General features: G+C 40.7%; 3 protein-coding genes across 5 annotated transcripts; 2 read left to right on the top strand and 1 right to left on the bottom strand.

Moving 5' to 3' along the window:
• The first annotated feature begins 3588 nt into the window (after positions 1-3588).
• Positions 3589-5091, top strand: LOC105277209 (larval cuticle protein 65Ag1). The gene is made up of 2 exons (XM_011335416.1): positions 3589-3670; positions 4445-5091. The coding sequence occupies exons 1-2, from the start codon at positions 3659-3661 to the stop codon at positions 4829-4831; spliced, it is 399 nt and encodes a 132-aa protein (XP_011333718.1). The 5' UTR covers positions 3589-3658; the 3' UTR covers positions 4832-5091.
• Positions 5092-5192: 101 nt separating this feature from the next.
• On the bottom strand, positions 5193-9484 carry LOC105277208 (endocuticle structural glycoprotein ABD-4). Its single transcript, XM_011335415.2, has 2 exons — positions 9288-9484; positions 5193-6560 (listed from the first exon to the last, which is right to left on the bottom strand). The coding sequence occupies exons 1-2, from the start codon at positions 9297-9299 to the stop codon at positions 6123-6125; spliced, it is 450 nt and encodes a 149-aa protein (XP_011333717.1). The 5' UTR covers positions 9300-9484; the 3' UTR covers positions 5193-6122.
• Positions 9485-13210: 3726 nt separating this feature from the next.
• LOC105277206 (sodium- and chloride-dependent GABA transporter ine) lies at positions 13211-25728 on the top strand. 3 transcript variants are annotated; one of them, XM_011335412.3, is made up of 12 exons: positions 13214-13717; positions 15276-16098; positions 18982-19169; positions 21716-21850; positions 22177-22402; positions 22509-22776; positions 23032-23260; positions 23528-23640; positions 23870-24010; positions 24092-24292; positions 24615-24791; positions 25093-25728. In XM_011335412.3, exons 2-12 carry the CDS (start codon positions 15290-15292, stop codon positions 25261-25263), a joined length of 2658 nt encoding a protein of 885 aa, XP_011333714.1. In that variant the 5' UTR covers positions 13214-13717; positions 15276-15289; the 3' UTR covers positions 25264-25728. The 3 variants fall into 3 exon arrangements, 2 of the variants coding, with proteins under 2 accessions (XP_011333714.1, XP_019886524.1); XM_020030965.2 differs by lacking the exons at positions 13214-13717; positions 15276-16098 and adding exons at positions 16107-16819; positions 16925-17374; XR_003406325.1 differs by lacking the exon at positions 25093-25728 and having other exon boundaries at positions 13211-13717; positions 24120-24292; positions 24615-24756.
• Positions 25729-25769: the final 41 nt, after the last annotated feature.

The following is a 25769-nucleotide window of genomic DNA, read 5'->3' as shown; positions in this document are numbered from 1 at the left end:
AAAACGTCTCGGGATTTATCTTCTTTCTTTCTCTCTCTCAAGCTGTCCATTTAAGAATTTTATTGACCAGTTTATAAAAGCGAACACTTAGGCATCTATCAGCTGTACCAGGCGAAATTCGGTGTACAACTGCCGAGGCATACCGAAGTTGTTACGCATCGTTGTTCATCCGCGCCGCGCCGCTGACGGGACGATTACAAATGCGGCAGATTAATTTAACGAGCATATCCGCGCGCTGGAAATTCGACAAGATAAGACTAACGAGGACACAAAGGCTAGACTTGTGCGCAATTAATTTGAGAATTAGAAACCCGTGTACGCACGGGTTTAATTTTATTACGAAATACATTGTGAGGAACAGGCGGCTGGGACTTATATACATATATATCGGGACTCATTATGAACTGATGATGCCTGCTCACGGCGAATTCTGGCCTTCAGTCCACGAGATTGGCACGGCTTTCGGTTTTAGACTTAGGTGAATATTACATTATACATACAATCATAAGATTTTTGCCAAGTCCCCGTGATTGTAACGCATGTCGCACGCGACGAGTATGAAGATGATATATGTCTTCAGCGGCGTCTCGTGTGCGACAACTTCGGCATAAATAACAGGGATTCTCGAATAAATTACAAACGTGAAAGATGTTAGATAAGTTCGCCACGACATGGATCTCTCGCCCTGGTGTTCCACCGGCTTTCAATTTAATTCGGCGACGAATCGTCTCTGCCGAGTCACTGCCGCGTTTATGCATGAGATGTAAGATGAGATTATAGATCTGCGTAATCGCAGATCTACAACATGATTTATATTTTAATTGCTTTTTTTATACAGTCTCTGTACTTCTTGTGGAAAGAGAGCAACGCTCTTTTTTGGGGGTTACTGCTTAAAAATTTCACACGAGAGTGCACGTGTTCACACTAAATAATATTATTAAGTTTATTATATATTATATATATATATACCGTCTTTTTTTATATATTCTTGGTATACATGAGTTGTAATTTTTTTTCGAGATAAGCGTGTCAGATATATTTGAACAACCTTTATTCTCTCATAGTGCATTTTTTTATTTAATCATATTTCACTGGTAAATATGAAACTTTATTTTAGAACGTTGAATAAGCTTTTAAATAACAATCCGTAATGTAATGGCAATAATGTACATGTAAAATGAATCAAATAATTCAATAGAAAATATCAACGTGAGATATAAAGTTCCAAGTAAAAAATATTAATTAAACGTATATTTCCATGTATGAGGGAGATCGTCATCCTGAATAAAATAAATATATATGTACCATCATTTGCATATGATAGGCCGCTACTTCCTGTTATGTCCGGGTTAACTTATTTTGCGAGCCGTTCGGCCATGAATCCACAGTCACCCGAAAAAATGTGTGGAATAATACGGTTCGGCATAAGCGATCTGTAAACAATGAACAGGCGTTCACACTCGTGGACGGTGGCAACGCGTTTGGCAAACCTAATGCTCTTTCACCGAGCACCGAGCGTGGGCCGATACCTACCTGCTCGTGTGAGAAAATTAGCGGCACTTACATCGATCGTCTGTGACGACATGCGTGAAGACAATCCGCTAGATATTCGCCGAAGAGGTACTTTCAGACGTGCCCGCTTAATACAGACTCACGCACGATAATTCGACGACTAATAATCCGAGAGAACCGTGACTAAATTTGATTACGATGAGTTACATCAACCGCAATCGACACCTCGTACGCCGTTTTTAACATATCATGAATACTCCCTGATGGACACGAGTTGTCCTTTAACACAAACATGCTTTTTTTATATTCCAATGATGCGTTCATCATTGTCAACTGCAACTTCTTGGACGAAAAATAATCCCGACGTGACTTCATCTGCTTTTAGTGGACGGTTAGTATATCTTTTTTTCCTGCATTTTTATGAAACTCATGTATAGATCAAGGGCTACTTTTTTTCTGGTCAGATTTCCTCATAAAAATATCGGAATAGTGCTTTTTATTAATTATCGTTAAAAATAGTAGTGACATTTAGCGAGAAACGGTATTTGTGGCGTTGCCCGAAGATTTTATCTGAAATGGAATATAATCAATGCATTAATCATGGGATATAGAATTATTCTAAAATTCTAGTTCTTGTCAAACGTTATAGCTTTCTTAGAAGAAACATTATCTGACTTCTTTCCTAAAATTTTATTTCGGCATTATATTAAACATAAATATTTATTTATTTTTAATATTTTTCTTGAGTAATTTATTAATAATTATCTTTAATCTTTAATCTGATTTATTATTGCGATAAAATGGGCAATACCTGGTCTGATAATTTAAAAAATAACAGTTGATTTTATATTGTTTAATAATCTCAATAGTGATTAACAAACATGTCGCATATTATTAAAGTTTTGCATGTATACATAAACAATACATTTTTAACATGTTAGTAATATAGATATGACAAATGAAAAATAATTTAAAACTGAAACAGAGCTATATAAAAAACCTATTTGTTTTAATATAAAACGCATATGCAAATAATAAACGAAAGAATTTGATTCAAAATATTTCCATTTACATCTACGTCATAAATTTGCAGAGACATTCGAGATTGAAAAATATCTTTCTCATGTGCTGATTGAAATATGCGAACACATATCAGATTTATATGTCTCTCATCTGAGCGTCATGCAGTATGCAAGTAAAAATGCAAACTACAAGAAATAATAAAAATGATCTTTTAACTTAAAACTAGCATAATGTTTATCGATAAAAATTGCTAGAATTCCCAACATTGTATGTTTCTTCAAAGAAATATTTCTCAAAAATAAAGCGGTGCGTCTAAGTTTCAAGATGGTCACGTGAGTAATACCTTCAAGGAGCAAAGAAATATATTTTATGATATAATTATAATTTTTTATTTATATATTTTATATTTATAAATATATCTTCTTCTTCCAAAACGTGTCAGGAAAAATGTTTTGATAAATATAAGCAACAATCTTAAAAATGAAATTGAAATAGAATAAAGTTGCTAAAGCAGTAGACTTTAGCTTTTTTAAATGAAAAAGTTGTACGGTACTCATATTAACACCAGTCACATTATGATTGCGCGTCAGGCGAGTAGCTCGAAATTGTACGTGAAATGGTTCTAAATAATCGTTACGTAGGAACAACTGATCCTGAAATCGACGTCGTTATACAATTCACGAAAAATCGATTAATCGCTCGCTGTTTTGCATGATCCTAGCATGGTTATTCTTCGCGGTGACAGAATATAATTCTATTTTATCGTATCATAAATCGAGTTCGCATCTTTGCTAAATTCAGATGCCGACCTTTTGCGGTTTTAGGCATCGTTATGACCTCAGGTTTGTGAAGTCCTGCCGAGGAGACCAGGTCTTGCACGCGTGTGTGTGCGTACGCGTCCGACTCATCCGCAAAATTCGGATGTATGTTATGGCTCATCAGAGTGGAGGGAGTGGACAAGGAGCCTCGGGGGGTGGAGGGGGCTAAATAAGGTATTACCTTAGCAGAAGGTCCCCGAATCTCCGGGTGGATATATAAAGCGGAAGGTGTGCACGGGATGTTAAGTCAGTGCAGTGAGAAGCTTCCGAGCGACAGCTAGTAAAAATAATATATTATTTTCAACATGAACCGATTGGTGAGTTCGAGTTTCTGTGTAAATAAGACGTTACATAACGCAGTGCCGCGAGATATCTGTAAATGTGGTCTCGGATCTGCGATCTTTTCTTGTAGTTAGAGTGTTTTCATAGACACAGGCAATTGCTCTCGGAATCATAGTATAAACTCTCCATATTGTTTAAGCTACAGAGAAAGTATAAATATTCTTGAAGACTTTGATGTAATAATTGATATAATGAATAATCTGTGTTAGTCCATTTCTTACATTTTTGTTACTTACATTACCTTTTTTCATGAAGATGTTCTTTCGAAAATATTATATTGTTTGAGATTGGCAGTGCAGATATAAAAATGTCATATATATATATATGTATATTTAGATTAATTAATAAATTTAATAATTGCTTTAATTGATAATGTAATTAATTTTGTTATGTTGTATTGGATTAATACTGCAAATTAATTTAATAGAAATATAATTAATCAAAGCACACACACGAACATCACGCAAGTCACGTAGCAAGTATGTGAGAAAGTTCAAAGCAAAAATATCGCTTTATCAAATTATGCACTGCCAAATGAGGTTGAATTATATCAACAGTTTCGTTTTTAATGTATATTACATTTCATATAATCTCGATGTTAATTCTCGTCGATCGCGTGTATATTAATTAATTTCCTCAATATTGGAGTATTTTTCTTCGAGCAACAGTTTTTATACTAAACAATTTTAAAGAAATCCAGCTTTTTTAAAATTATAATTCAAAAAATCATTTTAATATCATCTTTGCAGGTGATCGCCCTTCTGTGCGCCCTTGTGGCAGTAGCAGTAGCCGCTCCCGCAGGTGAACCCACCCAAATCCCTATTCTCAGGCAAGCCCTGGACGGCCCCAACCCTGACGGATCCTACAACTACCAGTACGAGACCGCTAACGGCATTCAGGCTCAGGAAGAAGGTCACCTCAACCACGTAGGCACCGAACAGGAAGCTTTGGAGGCACGAGGCAGTTTCAGCTACACCGATAACGACGGCCAGGTCTACCAGGTCTCGTACGTAGCTAACGAGAATGGATTCCAGCCGGAGGGCTCCCATCTGCCCACCGCACCCCCTGTACCGCCACTAATCCAGAGAGCTCTTCGATACATCGCTGAACACCCCGAGGAAAACGAACAGCAGTAAGGATACACGACGTGGCGAAATGTAGGCGTGGAGGACATGGGCGAATCGAAGGCGAGCCTCGGGGAAGCGATCGGGAGAAGCCTGGTGCGGACTTGATCGCGATCGTATCAAGGATCTATCAAAGGTTCGATCCCCGACACGTCTCGAGGCTCTTCGCGCCGTGACTATTTTTATATTTATGCGCGTTCATTCTGAATACTTATTTTTTTATATACCTGTGTATGGAGAAAATCTACTGTAAATAAATCTCATAGACATGCAAATCTCGTTGGTTCGGTGTTTATTGGGGGCGGATAATGGATAGACGGACGGCGATACCTAGGTTAATTGTTGCGTTAGTGACTGTTTACGATAGTTTCAACGAGAGGAGCGTTAACGAGGCAGTAAAGCGTCGGGACGCTATAAAGTTGCGAAAAGTTTGGTGCGCAAATTTCTTCGTGCACGAAGCGACGTTCCTCTCAAGAACTTATTTTTACGATCCATTTACTTTATGAAGACGACGCATATCGTCAAATAGTGGTATTCATAATTAGTATCCTGATATCGAAATCAGCATACCGATTCCGTCTTTTGACATTTTGAATCTTGAATTATGTCAAGATAAAAGTCCTAGACATAATTCCATGGACATGAATGGCAATAATTTAACTTGTAAAATAGCACGCTACATTATTATTCAGCTACATTAATGATTATGGAGCAAGCCGGACAAAATCATTTTTTTACATTATTTTATGATAATGCATGTATAAAAAATAAATTAATACAGTTGCTTTCGTTGTAGTTTTGAAATTGACATTATTCATATAGACTGCGATTGCAAATTGTCCAAACTTGAGAAAGAACAGGTATCTACAAATATAAAATGCGCTTATGTCAAGGATATTCACACTATTAGACGATTACCTATTTTGGTTCCAATTTCAAAATGTCAACGATCAGAAAGTGACAGAAGACAAAAATACTTATAGAATAAAAAATCTTTGTATTTCAAGAATGTCATCTGCGTTCTCGACAATGAGATCACGCGTGAACTACTTAAAGCGTACGAGGAGCACAAATCGATGTTTATATAAGGGGCAACTACCCCTCAATCGATATATCGACCTACTACTATAAAAAAAAGCAGCTTAACCCTCAAGATCCATCCAAGCCATTGAAACAGTAAGTCTGAGGAATTTCTATAAAAATACAAATTTATTGGACGTCACATTGTGCAGGGCGGCAGGAGGGTTAGGCAGTGATGCGGCTGAACTCGCTACTCTGAAGGCGCGCAGTAGTTCAGTTTCGTTTATTTCAAGGGTAATCTGTACTGGCGGCTGTCGCGGGGCACGGCGTTCTGCGTGGGGTTGTCCTTCTCGAGCGGTTCCGGAGTTGTGGGCTGCTTCGCGATCCACTCGAGGGCGCGCTGGATCGCCGGTGGGATGGGCGGCGGGGTGGGAATGTGGGTGCCGGACACCTGGGTGCCAAACTCGTCGGCGGTCCAGCTCATGGCGATGGGGGTGCCGTCCGGCGCGTTGTACTGCACGGAGCCCTGAATAAGCTGCGTCTCGTCGGCGGTGCCCGCATATTTGCGACTGCCGCTCTCCTGCTGGACGATACCACCCTCCGTCTCGTAGGCGAAGGAGTAGTGACCGCGGGTGTCGCCGAGATCACGCGAATAGCTCACGATCTTCTCCGGCTCCTGGAAGTATTGGCCGTGGACCAACCCGCACAGGGTTACTAACAACTATAAAAGAAAACATAAATGGATGAAGATAATTACATGTCATTATTGTCTTCGATCGTTTATCTTGTAATATATTACGATATATTTTTTTCGTGAATAACATTCTGCCAAGATTTATGTTACACGATTCACATCTGCATTTCGTTAAAATTCGCACTCTGTCAGGACTGGACCGGCGCGATTTTTCAGATAAGAAGTCTATTCGCGAGTGTAAATGGCCTCTTGCATAATGATCCGGTGATTCCATTAAATGAGTTCTCTCGCACGATGATGCCGAGTTAATTACATCACCTCAGATGACTAACAAATGTGCAGTTGTCTATAGAATTCGACGAGGCGGTGATACTTATCGCTGACTGAGTAATAAATACGTTAACTCTCCGCGCGATAAACATTTACGGTCGTATTAAATTTGCGTCCATAGACTTCGAGGGCATGAAGGCCGCAGTAAAAATGACTGTGATGCGACACGCATAATCCCGCGACATCTTAGCGGACGGATCCACAGGCAGGGTAATGAGGACAATGGTACTCGGACAACCTGTCGCAGTCGTATCAAGAAACGTCACCTCGACGAAACGGCGTCGGCGATGGTGCGATCAAAGAAGCGGTGCGCGCCTATATGCTTTAATCGTCATAATGCTTGCGCCGTAAAGCCGCGGAGGATACCTTTCCCCGCGAAAGGTCAAGACAAAATGAATGTGTTGGTAGGTAGGTCACGATATGCTCATTGCGATCGGTAAGGGGAACGGGAGGGTACCATGCGCTAATGACGTTTTACATTGCTTACGATCGCTTCGAAACGAGCGAGACTCTTTCCCATAACCGCTAGTCGAAGACTAGCATCCGGTGGCCGAGACCGATTGGTTTTGCGTCGGTTCGGTCGACGTGCTCGTCAACGTTCACCGTGCGAAGCGAGCAATTGCATTGGGTGAGAGTAAATGCATTTTTCTCTGACCGTGATGATGAATTTCAAAAAGCGACGGCCTTAATCATGAGTATAAATTACGTATAAGTATATAATTATAAAAGTAAATTAAGAAAATAATTAAAATAATTTTACTAATACTGACAATGAGATGTAAAATTAAAAACTTACTTTCTTTGTTATCGCATTGAAAAATGTGTGAGAGAGCGACAGCGACAGTATAAAATATTATCGCTTTTACAGTAACTCAAATCCGTTTTAATTAAAGCTTCGCATTGTTGTTGTCTATTACGTTAGACTTGCTAGTTCAAGATGTTTCTCACACGTGCCACTTTCAATGATACGATGACGCATGTTTCGATGTGAGGAATTGGCGGGATTCACGATAACATCATCGACCAATATTCATTTCATCATCGGAGGTCGAACAGATGGCTCAGACTGGCCAGTAAACTTGTGCTTTCTACGCGAGAAAGTAGACAATTAGAAAATGTATATGTATATGCAAATTAACGGTTCAGCTCGCACGTAGCTCGTAGCTGACAGTGGTCATTCTCAATGCAGGACGCGCAATAATATTGTGTAAGTCTTACAAATTTTACAGATTATGTAATTTAATAGATTATGCAATGTAGCAATGATCATTTTCACATAACGTTTATACGATGATAAATATTCTTATGATATACATTACATTAAATCTTGCACAATCGTTTACGAGTATGTACGTGATTTCGACTTCAGCCTCGCGATTTGGAGAAATTGATTATTGCATGTGCTTATCGCTATGAAAATATATGGAATATACGAGTAATATGGAAATATACGTGGAAATTGAATACGTTCTACTTTTCGTGGAGGGCTGCCGCAAGGAAAAATTATTGCGCGTGTTTTATCGACATTTTTATCGGAATGATTTATTATAACTGCATAGTAAAATAACAAAAGTAGACCGTGGCACTAATAAATGGCCTTTATATAATAAATGAAATGTATTGGTTAATAGCATAGCATCAGTTTGAAATGCGTGTATTAATGGTGATTAATCCGTGCATCTCAAATTGACGCTGCTAATTAATCGCGTTCCATTTATCGGTTAAAAATTGCTTGATAAAATGATATAAGCGTTAATCTGCGATACAAGAGTTAATCTGTTCTACTTATATCGTTAAAATTTAACCTAATGCTCTCTGTGTTAGCGAAGAATGTGGGATGCAATTCATTATGTGTATCTTATATCTATAATGTATAATGCGCAATTTGCGTGTATTCCCCTGTGTGTTCCAGATATGTTAAGCTCGTAAAATTACAAAAGCGCGATGGCGCATCATTTATCTACGCTACACGTAAAAGCTTCTCCCGCGTAACTGTCCTGGTTAAATTACAGCTCATATTTATGCATACGTTATACGGAAGTTACCCCTGCGCGTTTGTTGAGGAAGACCATTATAATATTATCATTTCCACGTGAAATATATCAATTTCTTGACAAACAAGCGCAACGAGAAACACGAAATTCGACTCCGATCATCGCTAGCTCGATTTAATCCTCGGATTATTGATATGGTCTCAAACTGCACTAAATCTGGATTTTTCTTCAATAATATCCCGCTTTATTCTTCTATTTCTCGTTACGATCTTCCTCGCGCGATATTACTCATTCGTGCTACGTTCTTTTGCGAGTGAATTGCATCATGCTTCGACAATCCAAAAGTTAATCACATCACGCGGGAAGATTGTATCATTAAGATCACTAGGGAATCCAGAGGAACCGCCGACGAAGACGAGCACACACTTACCAGGGCACGCATACTGCTCGACGACGATCACGCGTTTACACGCTTGCGATGCACGCGCCCGAGAAAGCGCCGTGGAGAGGAATGGTACAGCACGTTCGAGCGGAATAGACGATGCTGGCGAAAAGGTAGGTAGGTAGGCGATAGATAGGCAGGTACCACAAGCAGCGTCACATGTAGAGCGTCGTTCGCCTCTCTCGATGGTTGCCGGCGTGAAGTTTGCGAGCAACTCTTGGACCGTTGGGGGCAGAGCCGACCTTTATACCGGCGGACTCCACGGAGATACCAGCCTTTACATAACCCGGGAAAGTTTATTTCGGCGCGACCGCGTTGCCCTCCCTCTAGAGTGCTAGAATCGGGAGCACGGCGTCGGGAGCGGCACCCCCGCTTTGAACGGCACCACCATGAACACGCAGCCTCTACCTGCGCCGCCCTGCGCACCCACGCCGGGATTGTCTGCACCGACGAGACCCTCGAGCGACTACACGTGCGGGATTTTCCTCCGCGTGGCTTGGCAAGGTGATGTCGACAGTGTTCGTGTACCTTGCAGTTTTCGCCCTTACGTAATAACACACGAGACGATATCTTGCGCAATCTGTGGACTCGGGCTTGGCGACCCTGCGACTTCTCCTTTTTCCGTTCCCGCGGTGGATCGATGCGATCACGAGCGATTCCGAGATCGTCCTCCGGCCTGGGGCCGCACGGATGCGACGGGAAGAGAGAAAGAGACGGATGTTTGGTCGCCTTTTCGGGAAAACGATCTGGTCCGGTCTCGTAACATGTTGGTCCCGTAATGTATCGCATCCCAGCATCTCGATCATCACAATCGGAAATTGAAAGCGGTGTTTGCGGCTCCTCTGACACAAATGGCTTTTAAATGATATAGACACACGCGGAGCTATTTTATTTCTTTACAATAAAGGTACGTGTACCGTCGTCTGAAACACGTTTTCTGTAATCAGAGGATAGAAGATTAATGCTCGCTTGGCCGATCTCCGAGCGCTGACAGCTGGAAACGCGACGGCGACCTGTACAAATCGGGATGATTTAGAGAGCAACGGAATTATTTCATTAACGTTTTACGATCTTGCGAGAGATTGGAGGTAGCTCGTTGCAGTATCTGGTCGGAGCTCGTTGAGGTATTTATGAGGTACCACCAGCATCGTTCTTTGCTATGTTCCAAGATTCTATGGGGAAATCTCTAAAATACTAGCAATCTCGTCGTTGCAAATACAAAGCTCTGCAAAAGGAAATTGAAAATCGGAGGAGTAAAATTTATTCGCGTTAAATGATGTAAGTATTGCGTCGCTCCTCCGACGCAGAATGTCGAGACACTCCTTATTATCCGTATAAACTTTCAGATAAACAATATATCGAGCTTCAGATGGAAATCATAATTTCGATTCGATCATTCTGGTGTCAGATGGGCGCGTTCGCCTAGTAACTAGGATCAGGTATTCGACGGGAAGAAGCTACACAAATGTGTGGGCTTTAATGTCAGATGCAAACGAACGGGCACAATGCTCCATCGTGAAAGGCACGGGCACGTCTCGTGCGTTGCAACCTTAAAATTTGGGTACCTTCGCCGAGCATCGGTGAACGCGCAAATATTGAGCAACAGTTATTTCTAATGCGACCCTGACCATCGCGTGCCTCAGATTCATCTCCGTCCCGTCTCATCCCATTGTTGTTTGCGCCACCGTTCGCACTCTCCTCCCTAATTCCATCGATAATTTCAACATTACGAAGCGCGTGATATCCATCGAAGGTTCTATGACGGAATCGATCGATCGATCGTGATCCGTGGGCACTATCGTGGCTGCTGCTGAATCTGCGAGCTGCGGAGGAACGTAAATTGCAACGGCGTGAATCGCTGAAATTTTAATCGCACGCTCGGATAGCCGCGCGAATTATTTTCCTCACAAGGGAAAGAAAAAGGTTACGCTCAATTGTACCTGTTACTTACCGGAGGATAATCGTGGTGCTGGCGTATTAAGCACCCGTTACCCGATCTTCCGTGGGAATTGAAACCAACAGCCGCCAGGCTGGTCCTTGGCCCAGTGATCCTACCGCCGTATTACGTGCGCGCGCGGTCCCGCTCGCGCTAAGCGCGCGTGAAGACGGTGGCATTACGTGATAATCAATATTTATCGTGAAAAAAGGATCGCAGTGAAAGGAAGCGGAACTTTTGCTATCATTAAATGGCATACGAGCTCTCTGAATAGCATCCTAGGTAATAAAAACATCCTATAATTTTCTGTTCTATTTACATGTTTGCACATACTTTTATAATTGCAGCTCTCATAAGCTCTCGAAGAGTCTATTTATGGATAATGCGAATTGCGTGCAATTTTGCTATCTTTTAAATATTTTTTTAAAATACGCTTTTCTGCGTTTTAACTTTGCATTCATCGAAGAAATAGAATATATTGCTGTATAGACATTATAATTATTAATAATTAAATTTGACATTTTATACTTGGTGTGTACAGAAATTTCTCAGTTAAAACTGAAAATTTCGCATTTCTTTTATTCTTCTCAATTAGTTAGTGCAATTTAAAGTGTAATGTATTGTAGCTCTTCTTTGTGTAACCTCGTATTTATTTATTGCACCAGAATAATTTAAGATAGTTTATTATTAGGAATAGTTTATTCACGAAGATAAAGTAAGAATTCTGGCTTCTTTCTGAGAATTTTCAGACTTCTACATATCTGTTTGGAAAAGTTTCTAATCATTATATCTATTAATTACAAACCTGTGTATACTGTATTTTAATTATAAATAAAAGTAAGATAATTGTGTGCTTATATAAATAACAAAAGAATCAAAATGTAGACGACAGGATTGCAGAGAACTTGTTGTTACGCTATTATATATATATATATATATTTAATATATTCAATAAGTTTTGAAATCGGATTTTGGACAACTGCTTACTGCAAGTTTAAAAGCGCGGCAGTAGATACGGATGCCACTAAACAGGCGAGCCAGTTCAGTAATGTTCAGTTGGTTGCCTATGTTCAGGATAAAACTAGTCGGCGATCACTTGATCACAATCGTTCTAAAGTGTCAGTAAATTAAATGACTTGGGAAAAGTTTTGCGCATTAATCAGATCGTTTGTTGATACATATGCCAGAATCATGCCAGAAACGTGATTGTATTACCCAATTTGCATCGATATAAATCCTACATAGAAACCAATACTTTCTATACGAAAGATCCACAGAAAACTTGGTAAATTACGATATATCTTTCACTATAGGCAGATTTTATAATATTGGTTCACAGAATTTGAAAGCGACCTTGCGCTGAGAAGAAATTACAAGACTCTCAATCGCCTACATTAAATTTAGTCGGTCATATTAGTATAATGATATGATATCATTTTTAGACATACAGAAACAGCAATATATCTCTCAGATATTACGAGTTTCCAGTTTTATCCGTAATCTGGAGGACAGACGTGCGGAATAAAATTTCAAGTATTAATCATCATCATTTACATATAGGAAGCAAACAAAATCATTTTCCTGTAATACATTATTCAATATCAATTTAATCCGCCTATTGACAACTAGAGTTCACATAATTTGCGCAGCTTGCCAATTGATTATATCACTCTCCCTACGCAATCATTAGACACATCATTAACTATCATTTCAGTTGATTTCTGCTGTCATCTCGCCTGCAATGCACGCCTGCAATTTTCTGTTAATGGTTTTCAAGTCCCATAAAAGTGAAATTAATCTTCAGATTGCTCGTTCATCTATGCGTCAATCCACATCTGTCTCTCTTGATCATATGACCGAGCGTGCATTGATACCTCTCCCTACTCGGCCATCTAAATATCCAGCGAGGCGCTGGTCATGAGAGAGGTGGGCACGCATCCAGAAGAGGATATCACGGGTCCCCCGCCAGAACCGACCAAGTTGTACGAGTCATGCGATTCAGGCCCGAGTCTCGCAACTCTATGCACGCGTCGCGAATCACGCGCGTACGACGTCGCTGACGGCGTGACGTTATTGTGTCACATTGTGCGTGCCAGCGTGTGTGCGTGCGAATCAAGATCATCATCAACGATCCCGGAGCGCACACGAATCCGAATCGACGCGAGAAACACGGCGACGGTGCTGGCCACCACATCGCGCGACCCGAAGACCCTCGCGCGCATTTCTCGCGGTTCCGCTCCGAGAACGAGCGAATAAACGAAACGAAAGGCGCGTTATGCCGCGCCGTCCGCGATAATATACACGTGTACGCTCGCGTCCGCGCGAGCGCGCGCGTGTATGCATATATATATATATATATATACATGTGCTTGTGCTGTACGTGTAGATCATCTCGTTATCATTTGAGTGATAAGCGAATGACTTTTGCTCGACGGCCCGTTGGAACGCGCTGAGTCGCTCAAGGCAAGCAACGATCTGACAGGTAACACTCTTCGGCGCGACACGTGATGCACATGGTAGATTGTCATCGGATGACGTTCACCAGCGACGAAATGCGCTCCGAAAAGCGCGCGATTGAGTGGCGCGATTATTTGACTCTTCTTGGTAGAAGCGTGCACGGCTTTTGCATCAGTGTTCGTCTTTGTGCACAATGTTCAGTCTGAAAAATTTCTGTCACGCGAAGTAAACTGAATGATATTATCTTGACCCCGATTAGCATACATATAAGTGGAATAATAAAGTGGGCACAGATGTACGTCCGTATAAAAATACATTGCGTTTCTTGCAACGACGAAAGCGATTAGCTTTTTAATAGCAATAGCGGTAACACCAATGTGCCTTGCTGTAAGAAGAAACATAAATAATTTTGCGATTTTACTTAAATAGCTTTGATAATTGTAATGACTATTTGCGATCTTTTAATTGGCGCATGGTTTGCATATTAATTGTTCGAACGTATATTTGAATATCGTAAAACGCGCGTGAGTGTCGTCGAGTGTAAGAATTTTCTAATAAATCATTAGGTTGATAGCCGTACACACTTGCGAGTGACGCTATCTCTAGCTATCAGAATGTCATAAAGAGTCGTGCAACGATAGTCGGTCGTATCTGCAAGAAGTAAATGTACAATCGTGCCTTCCTTTCCTCCTTACTTCAAAGCAAATGAAAGTTGTTTTAACAAAAGTTCAAGCTGTGCAAAGAAGTGGAACAGGACGATAAAATTAAATTTATCTCGTCAAACAGGTAAACCAAAAACATTCAGATATTATCTGTGAAAAGTCTAAAGACTGAAAACAAGTCCATCCGAGTCAAGATACTTAAGTTCTTAGAACTTTGCTATAAAGTATTAGTGCAATGTACAGTTGTTTTAAACATTGCTTCTAAAGGTCTCTTGTTTTTCATGAAAATACAATTTATTTTGATTTTTGCATATGATAATGAATTATTCGTCAGGGAATTCCAATCGTCAATTGTACTACTCTAAAATTGAAATTCATCGCAGGACGGCATCTAGTGTATCCGACAATTTATGTTAATCATATGAATATTATCGCAGAGACTCTTTGCTATTCAAAGCTGTCTATATCGGCAAGCGAATTACGCGTAATGCCGTGTGTCCGATTGAAATTTAATATTTCGTCGAAAACGGCAAAAGAGCATTCGCGGAATATTTAATCAACATTTTGATCGTCAGAACCAAGGGGCAACCGCAGATTACCAACTCAGTACGCGCTTTGATCGTGTTGCTTGATATCTAACGGTGCGCGCATTCTTCTCGTTTAAATCCCACGAGTATCCTATCGCCCCACTGTCCACTATCTCTTTCTCGATAAAATCAGCGGAAGTGCACTCAAATCGTCGTTCGACATTCTCTCTTCATTGTAAGCTTACAGATTTCTCTCTAAAAAACGCTTTAGAACTAAAATTCCCGAAATTTGATATTAATAACTATTATAATTGATTAATAATTTTAATTTTTATTTAATGCCAATAAAGATTGTTATCTTTTTCTCAATGTTTCCCTTTCCGTGTCCATACAGATCGTCATGCAATCATGGACATCGAGAATGGCAACGACAGCGGTATCAACGGTAGCATCAGCGACGAATCACGTAACAGTAACAAGTCCATCTCGCTGAAGCAGACTGATGCTGTCCATAACAGGTCCCTCGGCAGACCAGTCGGCTGCGTGCACAGAATGAGCACGATGCCGGAAGAGGAAGACGTGTCCGATGACACAGATCCAGACGTGATCAAGATCGGGCATCATCAGCACACGAACCGCGCCGAGATCGGGCCCGAGTGGTCCTCGGAGGAGAAAAGTCGTTTGCTGAACTCCGCCGGGAGCAGAATCGTCATCAGCTCGGCGGGTGCGAGCAATGGTAACACCGGAAGGACGACCAGTCGTGATGCCGAGAGTCCCGAGAGCATTCAGAACGATCATCATCGGTGGTCACCGCAGTCTCGGCCGGCGACCGATCAGACCGAGTCCAGATCGAGTTCCGACCACGACAACGGATACCAGAGCCCTGGCAGATTGTGCGTCAAGAACGTCGATCAGCCGCACGCTACGAGGCACCATCATCATTGCCATTGTCCCAGCGTGCGCGCACCGAGGGTTACCAGTGTCGTTATGGACGAATGCCAGCAGCAACACTGTTCCTGCTGCCTTCAGTCATCACCACCTACCTGGGCCTCCATTCTGTACGAGGCCAACGGGAATCAGGCCCGCTCGTTTGCCGACACGGTTTCGATCAGATCCCTAGCGTCGATCGGCCTGGGTTCTTCCGACGGCCGGAAGCTTACAATACGTAGAGTTCCCACTTCGCCGTCGGAGCTGCTTAACGTGGTACATCCGCCGCCGTAAGTGAGACACATTGCCTACGATAGTGCCTCAACGATTTCGAAGGAACGGGACTGACGTATGAATCACGTCCTGTGGACCGAATTTCGCTCGCGAGCTCGTGCAATTACGCGCACACGTGTCCGCTTGATCGCTAACTCGCTTACAAGTGAAAAGTTTCTATGAAACGTATCAGTTAAGCTATGATCAGTCTACCCACTTCTTGGCTCATGTTAGAAGACTTTTAGAAGACATGATGGAGTAGTTCTTGAGATTCCTCGTTGAATCTTTCTTATTTTGTGGAAACACTTGTTTGTAAAAGAAATCTTCTCGCTCTGTTCTCGAAATCTATTATTATTACCCAATATTATATCAGTACACTGGTGTCATGATCAGGCTAAAACAGGATATAAAAAGCTGGTCGCCAGATGTTTCTCACGTACGAGCTAATGCTCTGCGTAAATACCCTAAACAGACAGAACAGTATATACGGCACATAAAAACGAAGCTGTAGTCCGATGCAATCCTCAGTAGGAAAGATCCTTGGTAGCAGCTCGGATGTATGTTGTAATTATTTCGGCGATTATCTCTGAGCAGTAAACACCGTGCGCATTTTAAATCGTTCCTGACTTACTTAATTACATCCCAAGTCGCAAATTCTCTTCGTTGGTGCAGTACTACTTGGACGAGAATAGTGACAAAATTTCCGCACAGAACCTAATCGCACAGAAATCATCAAAGGTCAGTTGCATCGATGATCAATGGTTAATTAAACACAATATCCTTTGCTCCCTTCTACATAGTCTTAAAAAAAAATATGTAACGCGTATAACTTATAACTTATAGCAATCTAGAAAGGAGCAAGGATCATATTAATCGGCGACGTCGATGAAATTGATCTTCAGTTTACCACGGACGCTGCTCTAAAGCCGCGATAGTTGCTGGCTCAGGATTGTCTCGTGTACGTAACGGTGGATCAGGGATCGAAATCGGTGTAGTACTCTCGGTATAATTCCGGTGAGTTGGAACACGCCGCGAAACGCTGCAGAAACGTGAAGGCGAGAATGATCGCTAGCCGTGAGACGCAACGACGTATCTGTGTCATCGAAAATTGAACTCGGCTAAATTGGACCGGTTTCGATTATCCTGATTAGAATCCCGCTCTATCGGATATCTCATCGGAGTCGCGAGTTCCACGACGTGACGAGAGATGCGCTATCCGCCCAAGTTGCTCGGCACGAAGCCGGCAGGTCTCGTCATCCAGGGACTGCAATTCCAGCGTATCGTCCCAGAGACGTAAGTGGATAATAGGTGTACAATGTAAGAGACCATACCGTTGTTGTAAGTAGGTTCGTGCGGCTCTGTATCGTTACGGTTCTGTCCCGCTTCTTCCATTGAAACGGGACGGCGCTTGAAACGACCCGTAATCGTCGTCCTACATTTAGAGCTCGTCACGTCTCGTTTTTGAACCAGAACACGCGGCGGGTCTCCCGCGAAAGACACCGCTCGTTATCGCGGGATCGTTAATGCGGCTAAGTAAAAAGCTGGACAATGAATATGCATAGCCATCCGGGCACTCTCTAGATAACGACACGTCCAATTAATCATTAATTAATCCAATTGATTTATACCTGAAGCTGAAGTAAAAAGATTCAAAATTATTGCTGCAAATCTGATGGTGAAAGAAAGGTACAATCAAAACGACTCATAAATTTGATAATAAATAAGAAATTGTATTCACTGAATTTTAGAATTGTGCAAATCAAAAATCGTAATGATAATTTAAAAATTAGTTATTATCTTTCTTGTTGTATTTCTTACTGCATTTGTCAACCAGTAACATTTATCTGTGTTTTTATCGCGTTTACGTACGACGGCATTGCACCTTTTTTCTCTCTCATTTTTTTAAACATACCGGCACTGTGAAAGTAACAGCATTATTATCGTATTCGCGGTGCTCCCGTTTCGCGATGTATTAGTTTTCCGCAGTGAAACGAGCGAGAATGTACACAGGTGCGTCGCGTATATTTTTTAGCATTGTCGACCGCCCTTTCCTGTCCCCTTGCCGTCCATGGGCTGACATCATTTCTGCGCTTACCGCACCGTAAAGTATGAATTTATGCGATAAACGCATAAAAATTCCTGCCCGATCTCGGCGCTTACGTAATACACTGCGAGATCGATATTACGCGCCGTATTTCGCAAAACACTATCACAATACGCCACCAGATTTTTTTTATCGGGTTCGTTTGCAGCGAGATCACCCCGTCGCGGGCGGAAGCGCGAGCGCCAAATCGGCAATCCATGATTTCGAGTAATACGGAACCGCTGCGTTAATCAGGATATCACGATAATCAAATTCGACGACTGCTACGCGCACTCGCTCTATATAAACAATGACGATGAATATTTAACGGTTGCTACCGGACCTGCGGACGCGTGTCATGCAAATGCACGGACAGGACTGATGCGTGACCAACTCTGCATGATTTTCCGTCAAATAAATTCATGATGCATTAAACAATTTCAATAGCTACATGCGATATGCAAGATCACGATAGTTAGATTCATTACAACAATAATAGCCCTCAACCGATCTATTATCTCGATGAAACTAAATGTCTACTACCCAGTGGAATATTGCAACGGCTGTTCTTCAATCTTCGTGAAAATCAAATAATATTATTAAATAACATTATACTTTGCTGATGTTAGTCGTATATATACATGTCACCGACATTTCCAATATGTTTCTACTAAAATGTCATAACTCGTAAATTTGACGCTCGCATTTTTCTCGGAGTGCTCTCAATTTTTCTCTCGCATTCCGCGCTGGTTTTCGTACTCTAGCCCGTCTGTATTTGTAATATAAAAGCTTGACGTCACGTCACACATTTTTGCAGTTTCGAGGACGAGTTTTCCACGTGTACCAGTTATGACGACGGCGACGCGGATGACTCCTGTGATTATCGGCAGCCCAGGAGGCCTCATTGGGCGAATAAAGTGCAATTTGTGTTGGCCTGTATCGGCTACTCCGTTGGTCTTGGTAACATCTGGAGATTTCCCTACTTATGCTACAAAAGTGGCGGTGGTGAGTCTCGTAACACGAATATATTAATCCATTGCGTAAATTATGTGTCTGATATCTCGTATCCGATTTCATAAGAGTATCTTGCGATGAGAAAAGCAAGGAGAAAGAGCAAAAGAAGAAGAAAAAGAGGAAGATCACGCAGACGTTCTTTACGATACGATCAAAATAAATTCATTAGATGCAAAGTGAACACAGTTCCAAAGCCAACACAGTTGTGATGTATCGTCGCGATTAGCATAACGGTGATAAGAATATGTGATTATTTTACACCTTGCAGTGTGAACTACGTCAGTGATGAAATAGCTGACAAAGCAATTGCCTGAGGTATCGACCTCCAATTTTTACGAATATTAAAAACGCCGCGGAATTGCTCGAACCATGAAACGTCTCTTTTATTCTCTTCTTCTCAAAGGTATCTGCTGCGTATTCCTTTCCATCTCCATTACGAGAATAATGTGACAGGAAATCGCAGCAATTATATAAATAAAATATTAATTAGCCCGCATAAAGAGAGTGTCATTACTGAATAAGACTCATTCTTTCATAAGTGAGGGTAGAATTACATCCTATCATGGAAGACCGAATCAAGGCGGATTTCATGAAAATCGTGACGTCTTGCGTAAGACGAGCTTTAGATTCAGAGCAGTTCTCTCGCAATTCCTGCAACATAAGCGTGTATCGTGTTGCCAGCAATTTTCAAAGTCTGGAAGCATCCGGAGTCCGGATGTGTGACGTAATTTGCTCGCGGAACTTGATACATGACCTTGCCGGAACACGGCTACTCCGCCGGGCACCGTAAATGATTTCAATGACACCGGTGGAAATAATCGGCCGAGTATCACCTCTCGGCACACTGCCGGTCTAAATTGAAGTGCCGGAAAACCGGCTCGGATCCGATCCGATTTGCGCGATTGAAATTGTTCACCGTTTCGCTCGGATTACGTCGATTTGAATCCGCGCGTAAAGATTAGACACCAAAATGATCAAATATTGATTGAAGAATGTGATTGACGGTCCGTGTCGAAATGAGCTGCTAATCACTCAGTTTTATCAATCACGCACGTTGATTAGCTGTCAAGTCAAGCGATTTCAGCGATTAATAATTATAAACGTGAATTTGTTACGTATTAAAAATTTCTCATGCGTACACTCATGCGTAAAAAATTTATAAGTAGAAATTTATCATTTCACCATAATGTGATAATGGTCTATGCAAAATCTATTCTGTATAAAAGATATAACAAAAAATTTATTTTAATTAAATTGCACATTGTAAGGTAAAGGGAAATATAAAAATATTAATTTCTCTTTCTCCCTCCCTCACTTTTATCATCATTTCCGCCTGTAGGAAATTTAAAAGCAGCTTTATTTAATTGTAGGTTCATGTATTTTACCGCGTATTTAATGAGCTAGAAACTACTTCGTAATTTCGTAACGATCCAAGTTACATTTGTTCTACTAATAACACGTGACACGGGACTGCCAAAAATGTGCACCGCGTACTTATTACAGTTTCATGAAATCACGTATTCAACAGAAGACCGGAAAATCAAGGGAAATGATACGGCTCCACCAGGACGAGATGTAGCCACCGATATTCTATCATGCCACAACACTAAATTGCATTTTCGTTAGGAGAACGATATTGTCGCAAATAATTGTAATATTATAACATTAACGCGAATATACGCATCATTGTTTGTAACAGCACAATTGGATTTTCGTGAAAAATTAAATCGCCTGCAATCTCCGCTGATACGTCACGTTGAACCGGCTGATTGTAATCTTCACATTCTCATTTAATATCTGGCGATAATTTATTTGAAGCGCGATCACATATATTATTCGTATCGTCGATCGAACTAAATGAAAACTGCCATCCGCGCGTAGCTCAGCTAGATTGAAGCGACGAGAAAACAGATCGGATAACGTCGTGTGATTTACGCGAGCAACGCACGTAGCATTTCTCTGCCGGGTGGGATTAATTTACATCTTTCCGAGGTGCGAAACAAATTACACGTATGTGACCGTCGTGTGGTTTTGCACGCACATACACGGATCCACACTGAACAAGATTCCGTTTCATCTTCCACAGAAAAATAACGTCTAGCCGGATGTATTGTGTGTCTCTCGCTGAAAAGTACGTTTCACATTCGTCATCCGCGGTAATTCGGTAAATGAACGGCGAGTTCTGACCATCAAGGAAAAACTCGTCAACAGCTGACTAATCGTCACCTATTCTCGCGCCGATTAAACGCTCGATGTCAAATTAAGTCGTAATCCTCGGTGCAATGATTACGGCTTATTGCGAATAAAGAGTTACATCCAGTGACCTTGCTACTGCCCACAGCATGATTAATGTTGAGTACTATTACATACGCGTGAATTGCGTTTAACGAGACGTTTGGCAGACCCTGCTACCACGTGATAGACACACTAATTTTTCATGCCGAAACGGATGACTGTTGAGATTTTCCAGATAGGTGATTATGTAGGCTTTAGAACGAGGGATACTCGAGATGCTTAAATCCATCGTATCTTTTTAGGTGTGTTCCTCGTGCCTTACTTTTTGATACTCATTGTATGTGGCGTACCGTTGCTATATATGGAGCTCAGCATCGGACAATTCACTCGTCGCGGCCCAATCGGTGCTTTGGGTCAAGTGTGTCCGTTATTGAAAGGTAAACCAATAAGTCCATCTTGAAATGATGGATCGCTAATAAAATCCGACAGTCCACGAGTATTCGACGAAAGATTTTCATGCGCTCTTTTTATAGCATCGCAAAGTGTGCGCATTAACTTGAAGCACACTCTTGACTTGGAAAGTATAGTTGGAAAAACTCAAATTAAAATTAACTTAATCTTCTCTCTTTACTTTTTACGATAGCTGAAGATTTAAAAAGAGTTTGAATTCCAAATTAAGTCTTCTTGAAGTGTTTTAGAAGTGTACCTTTCAGCGTTAATGTTCTTGATACGATGTGTAAATGAAAGATTCTCATTTTTCTAGGAGCTGGTCTATCGTCAGTCGTAATATCGTTTCTATTATCAACCTACTATAATGTGATAATAGCCTACGCAATCTACTATTTTTTTGTGGCTTTCCGTGCGGAACAGCCATGGACGCATTGCGACAATTTGTGGAACTCGCCACGCTGTTGGCTGCCCAGTTATGAATCCATCGATAATCGAACCCGTCCAAACTTGACAAGGACACCGTCCGAGGACTTCTTCGAGTAATAAAAATATCTTTCTTTTACATGTACCGTTTGTAAAAGATTTTGTAAAATGCAAACACATTAATTCGGGGTATTTGAAAAAAATAATTACTTTTCTATTTAGCAACAAGGTCCTGCAAATTAGTAACGGCATAGAAGAACCAGGGATTTTGAGATGGGAGCTCGTGGCATGTTTGATAACCGCGTGGATCATGGTATATTTTTCCATCTGGAAATCCATTAAATCATCAGCGCAAGTAAGGTACCTCACAGCAACGTTACCATTCCTCTTGATTGTGGTCTTCCTCACGCGCTCTCTTACTCTGGACGGCGCCTCAAAAGGTCTACAATATTTTTTTCATCCACGCTGGGAACTGCTTGGCGATGCAAAGGTACGCTAAAATTATGAAGTTTGTGCATGAAAAAAGAAATACGATGCACTTTTATACGTGATTGAATCCGATTAATCCGTTTTAAAGGAAATATTCTCTATACACGATGTAATAATATATTCTTTCAAATCGTAATAATTTTGATTGTAAAATATAATTTTTTTAGAATAATAATAATAAAATAGTAACGATCCTATGCTCATACTTCTATCAACATTAGTTCAAATTGATTAAATTATTGTTAATTGTACCTAGGTCTGGATAAACGCTGCAGCGCAGGTCTTCAATTCTGTGGGTATCGCCTTCGGATCGATGATATGCTTTGCAAGTTACAACAGATTCCACAATACGATTCTGGTGGACACGATCGCCGTTTCAGTTATAAATGCTTTCAGTAGTTTATTGGTCGGAATATTCTCGTTCGCCACAATTGGCAACATAGCGCTGGAGCAAAATATGTCCGTCGAAGATGTCTTGACCGACGGTACGTGCAGAGATAGAAATTAAGCTTATATCATGCGTGCGCGCGCTAAATGTAATAAATTATACATTACGTTACATTGACATATAAATTTATAATCACATTCCGATATAAATCACTTTAATGGTAGCATAAGACTTGTAATCGTCGTAAGGTCCAATAACTTTTTTACGAGATCATTATATTTCTTTTCTCTTTTTCTCCGCTGTTTTACATTGTCAGATTAACTCCTCCTGACATTTTATAGATAAATCATAATTTCCGTTCAAGGACCTGGTCTAGTCTTCGTCATCTATCCGCAAGCGTTAGCTAAGATGCCAGCTTCTCAACTCTGGGCTGTGCTATTTTTCTTCATGCTGGTCTGCCTTTCGTTGAACAGTCAAGTAAGTATATAATGCATCAGAAAACTGTGTATTGTCGTAAAGAATTTATAAAAGTGCAAGTAATGTTACATTGAAAATAGAAAAATAGAAAATTAAATATCAAAGTCACTCAATCAAGCGTTGCTCAATCGCTTAATGAATGCAAAATGTGTTTTTTCAAACTTTCTATTTTAGAAATCGCCGTATTTTGCAATGTTTTAACGGTATTACGTAAATCTCGGGATTTCAGTTTGCCGTTGTTGAAGTGGTCGTCACATCGATTCAAGATGGCTTCCCGAATTGGGTGAAGCGTCATCTTCTCTGTCACGAAATGTTGGTCCTTCTCATTTGCATCGTGTCGTTCTTATTTGGATTGCCAAATATTACGCAGGTAGGCTAACAATCGAATCGATATTGATTTATCAAGAGACCAGATTTTTTCTTTATCACTAAGATTTTCCAACTGTCTCAGGGTGGCATTTATTTCTTCCAACTGATAGATCACTACGCCGCATCCAGATCCATCATGTTCTTGGCGTTTTTTGAAGTGATTGCCATTTCTTGGCTTTATGGCGTGCGACGGCTGTGCAATAACGTCAAAGAGATGACCGGGCGTCTGCCTTCGATGTACTTTCGCTTTTGTTGGTTCCTCGCTTCGCCACTTCTCATAATGGTATGCTTCCTTTCAATATCGTCATTCCTATACGATGTTAGAATATATGAATAAAGTAAAATAATTGAAAATTGCTGACTGTATTAAATGGATTGCAGTAACGCAGAACTCCGTGATTAAAAACAGGCGATTATTATTTTATCGCGATTATTATTTTCGAAGCATAAAGTGCTCGATGTTTCCTTGAAAATGACAAATTAATTGTTCAATCTTGTGTTTAATCTTAGTTCTGTATTTCGTTACGCTCCATTTAATGCAGTAGATAGTCATCCTCAAGAAAAACAAACGTGGACGTGTTTTTATAATTACCTTATCTTCCCAGGCTGTATGGGTGTTCAGTTTAATTGATTACGAGCCGCCGACCTACCACAACGGCGATTATATATATCCATGGTGGGCAGAAGCGATCGGATGGGGCATCGCGTCTCTCTCCTTAATTTGCATTCCCGCTTTTGCTATCTACGTCTTTGTTCGAGCGGATGGTGTCACGTTTGCTGAAGTATGCTGAATTGACATTGTTGAATTTATGGCATTACCGTAAAGCTAAAAGCGATTTCCTCAGTTATTCACTTCGTAAAACGTTTAATACTTATTTAATAATCGTTCAATTATAATGCAAAGATCTGTTATGCAAATTATAGCTGACAAAAAATTCGACATTAGAAAATGGCTTGATGCAACAAATGCTGAATACGTTAACATTCATCATACTTAACTCGTTAACATTTCATAGAAGATTCCACAGTACTCTTAGAATTAACGGCCAGGAATATATTTTACAAAGAAACTTCCATTCGCAGAGACTCAAGAATTCCATCAAACCGCACTTCGAGGCGTGCAAAGTTTGCGGACAGGAATACTGCATGGAACCTATGCACAATCTGGAGGAGGAAGTTCTTAAAGAAGCCCAAACAGACGTGAATACTTCCATACAATTGAATTCGCACTATCTACTGAAGCCTCAGATGTGACAACGGACAATGCGGAGAGATGAGAAAATTTTCAGTGTGTACATTTAATTGTCCACAAGCCACTGGAGCAGTTTTGAGGAACGGTCGTTGTTTAAAAAACAGAAAACGTCGTTTAATCATGTGCCTTACGTTTTGTTAGTCATTCCAAAAACTGCCACAGCAGTCAACAACATTCCACTTTACTTGTAGCTCGTTACAAGTACGTATAGTTAGATATAAATAATTATCTGTGCGAGAGTCATTAGAATAAGAATATACTTGTTACCCCAATGTTATTATATTACTCTTTGTAAAACTGTTACTCCTCACAATTCTTGGCAATCGCCATGTGATAGACTATAGACGAGCACTGATTCAAGTTCTAGAGCTATATTTCTGTATATATCACACCCGATACGTAACATGATGTGCGTATTTAATATAACATTGTAAATTGTAATTTTAATAAATTAATATATATTGCCTACATAGGAAATGTTCAGTTGCGTGTTTCCCTCTCAATGTTT

This window comes from Ooceraea biroi, chromosome 3 (assembly GCF_003672135.1).
Source record: "Ooceraea biroi isolate clonal line C1 chromosome 3, Obir_v5.4, whole genome shotgun sequence".
Lineage (NCBI taxonomy): Eukaryota > Metazoa > Arthropoda > Insecta > Hymenoptera > Formicidae > Ooceraea > Ooceraea biroi.
This window is presented reverse-complemented; position numbering and strand designations above follow the sequence as displayed.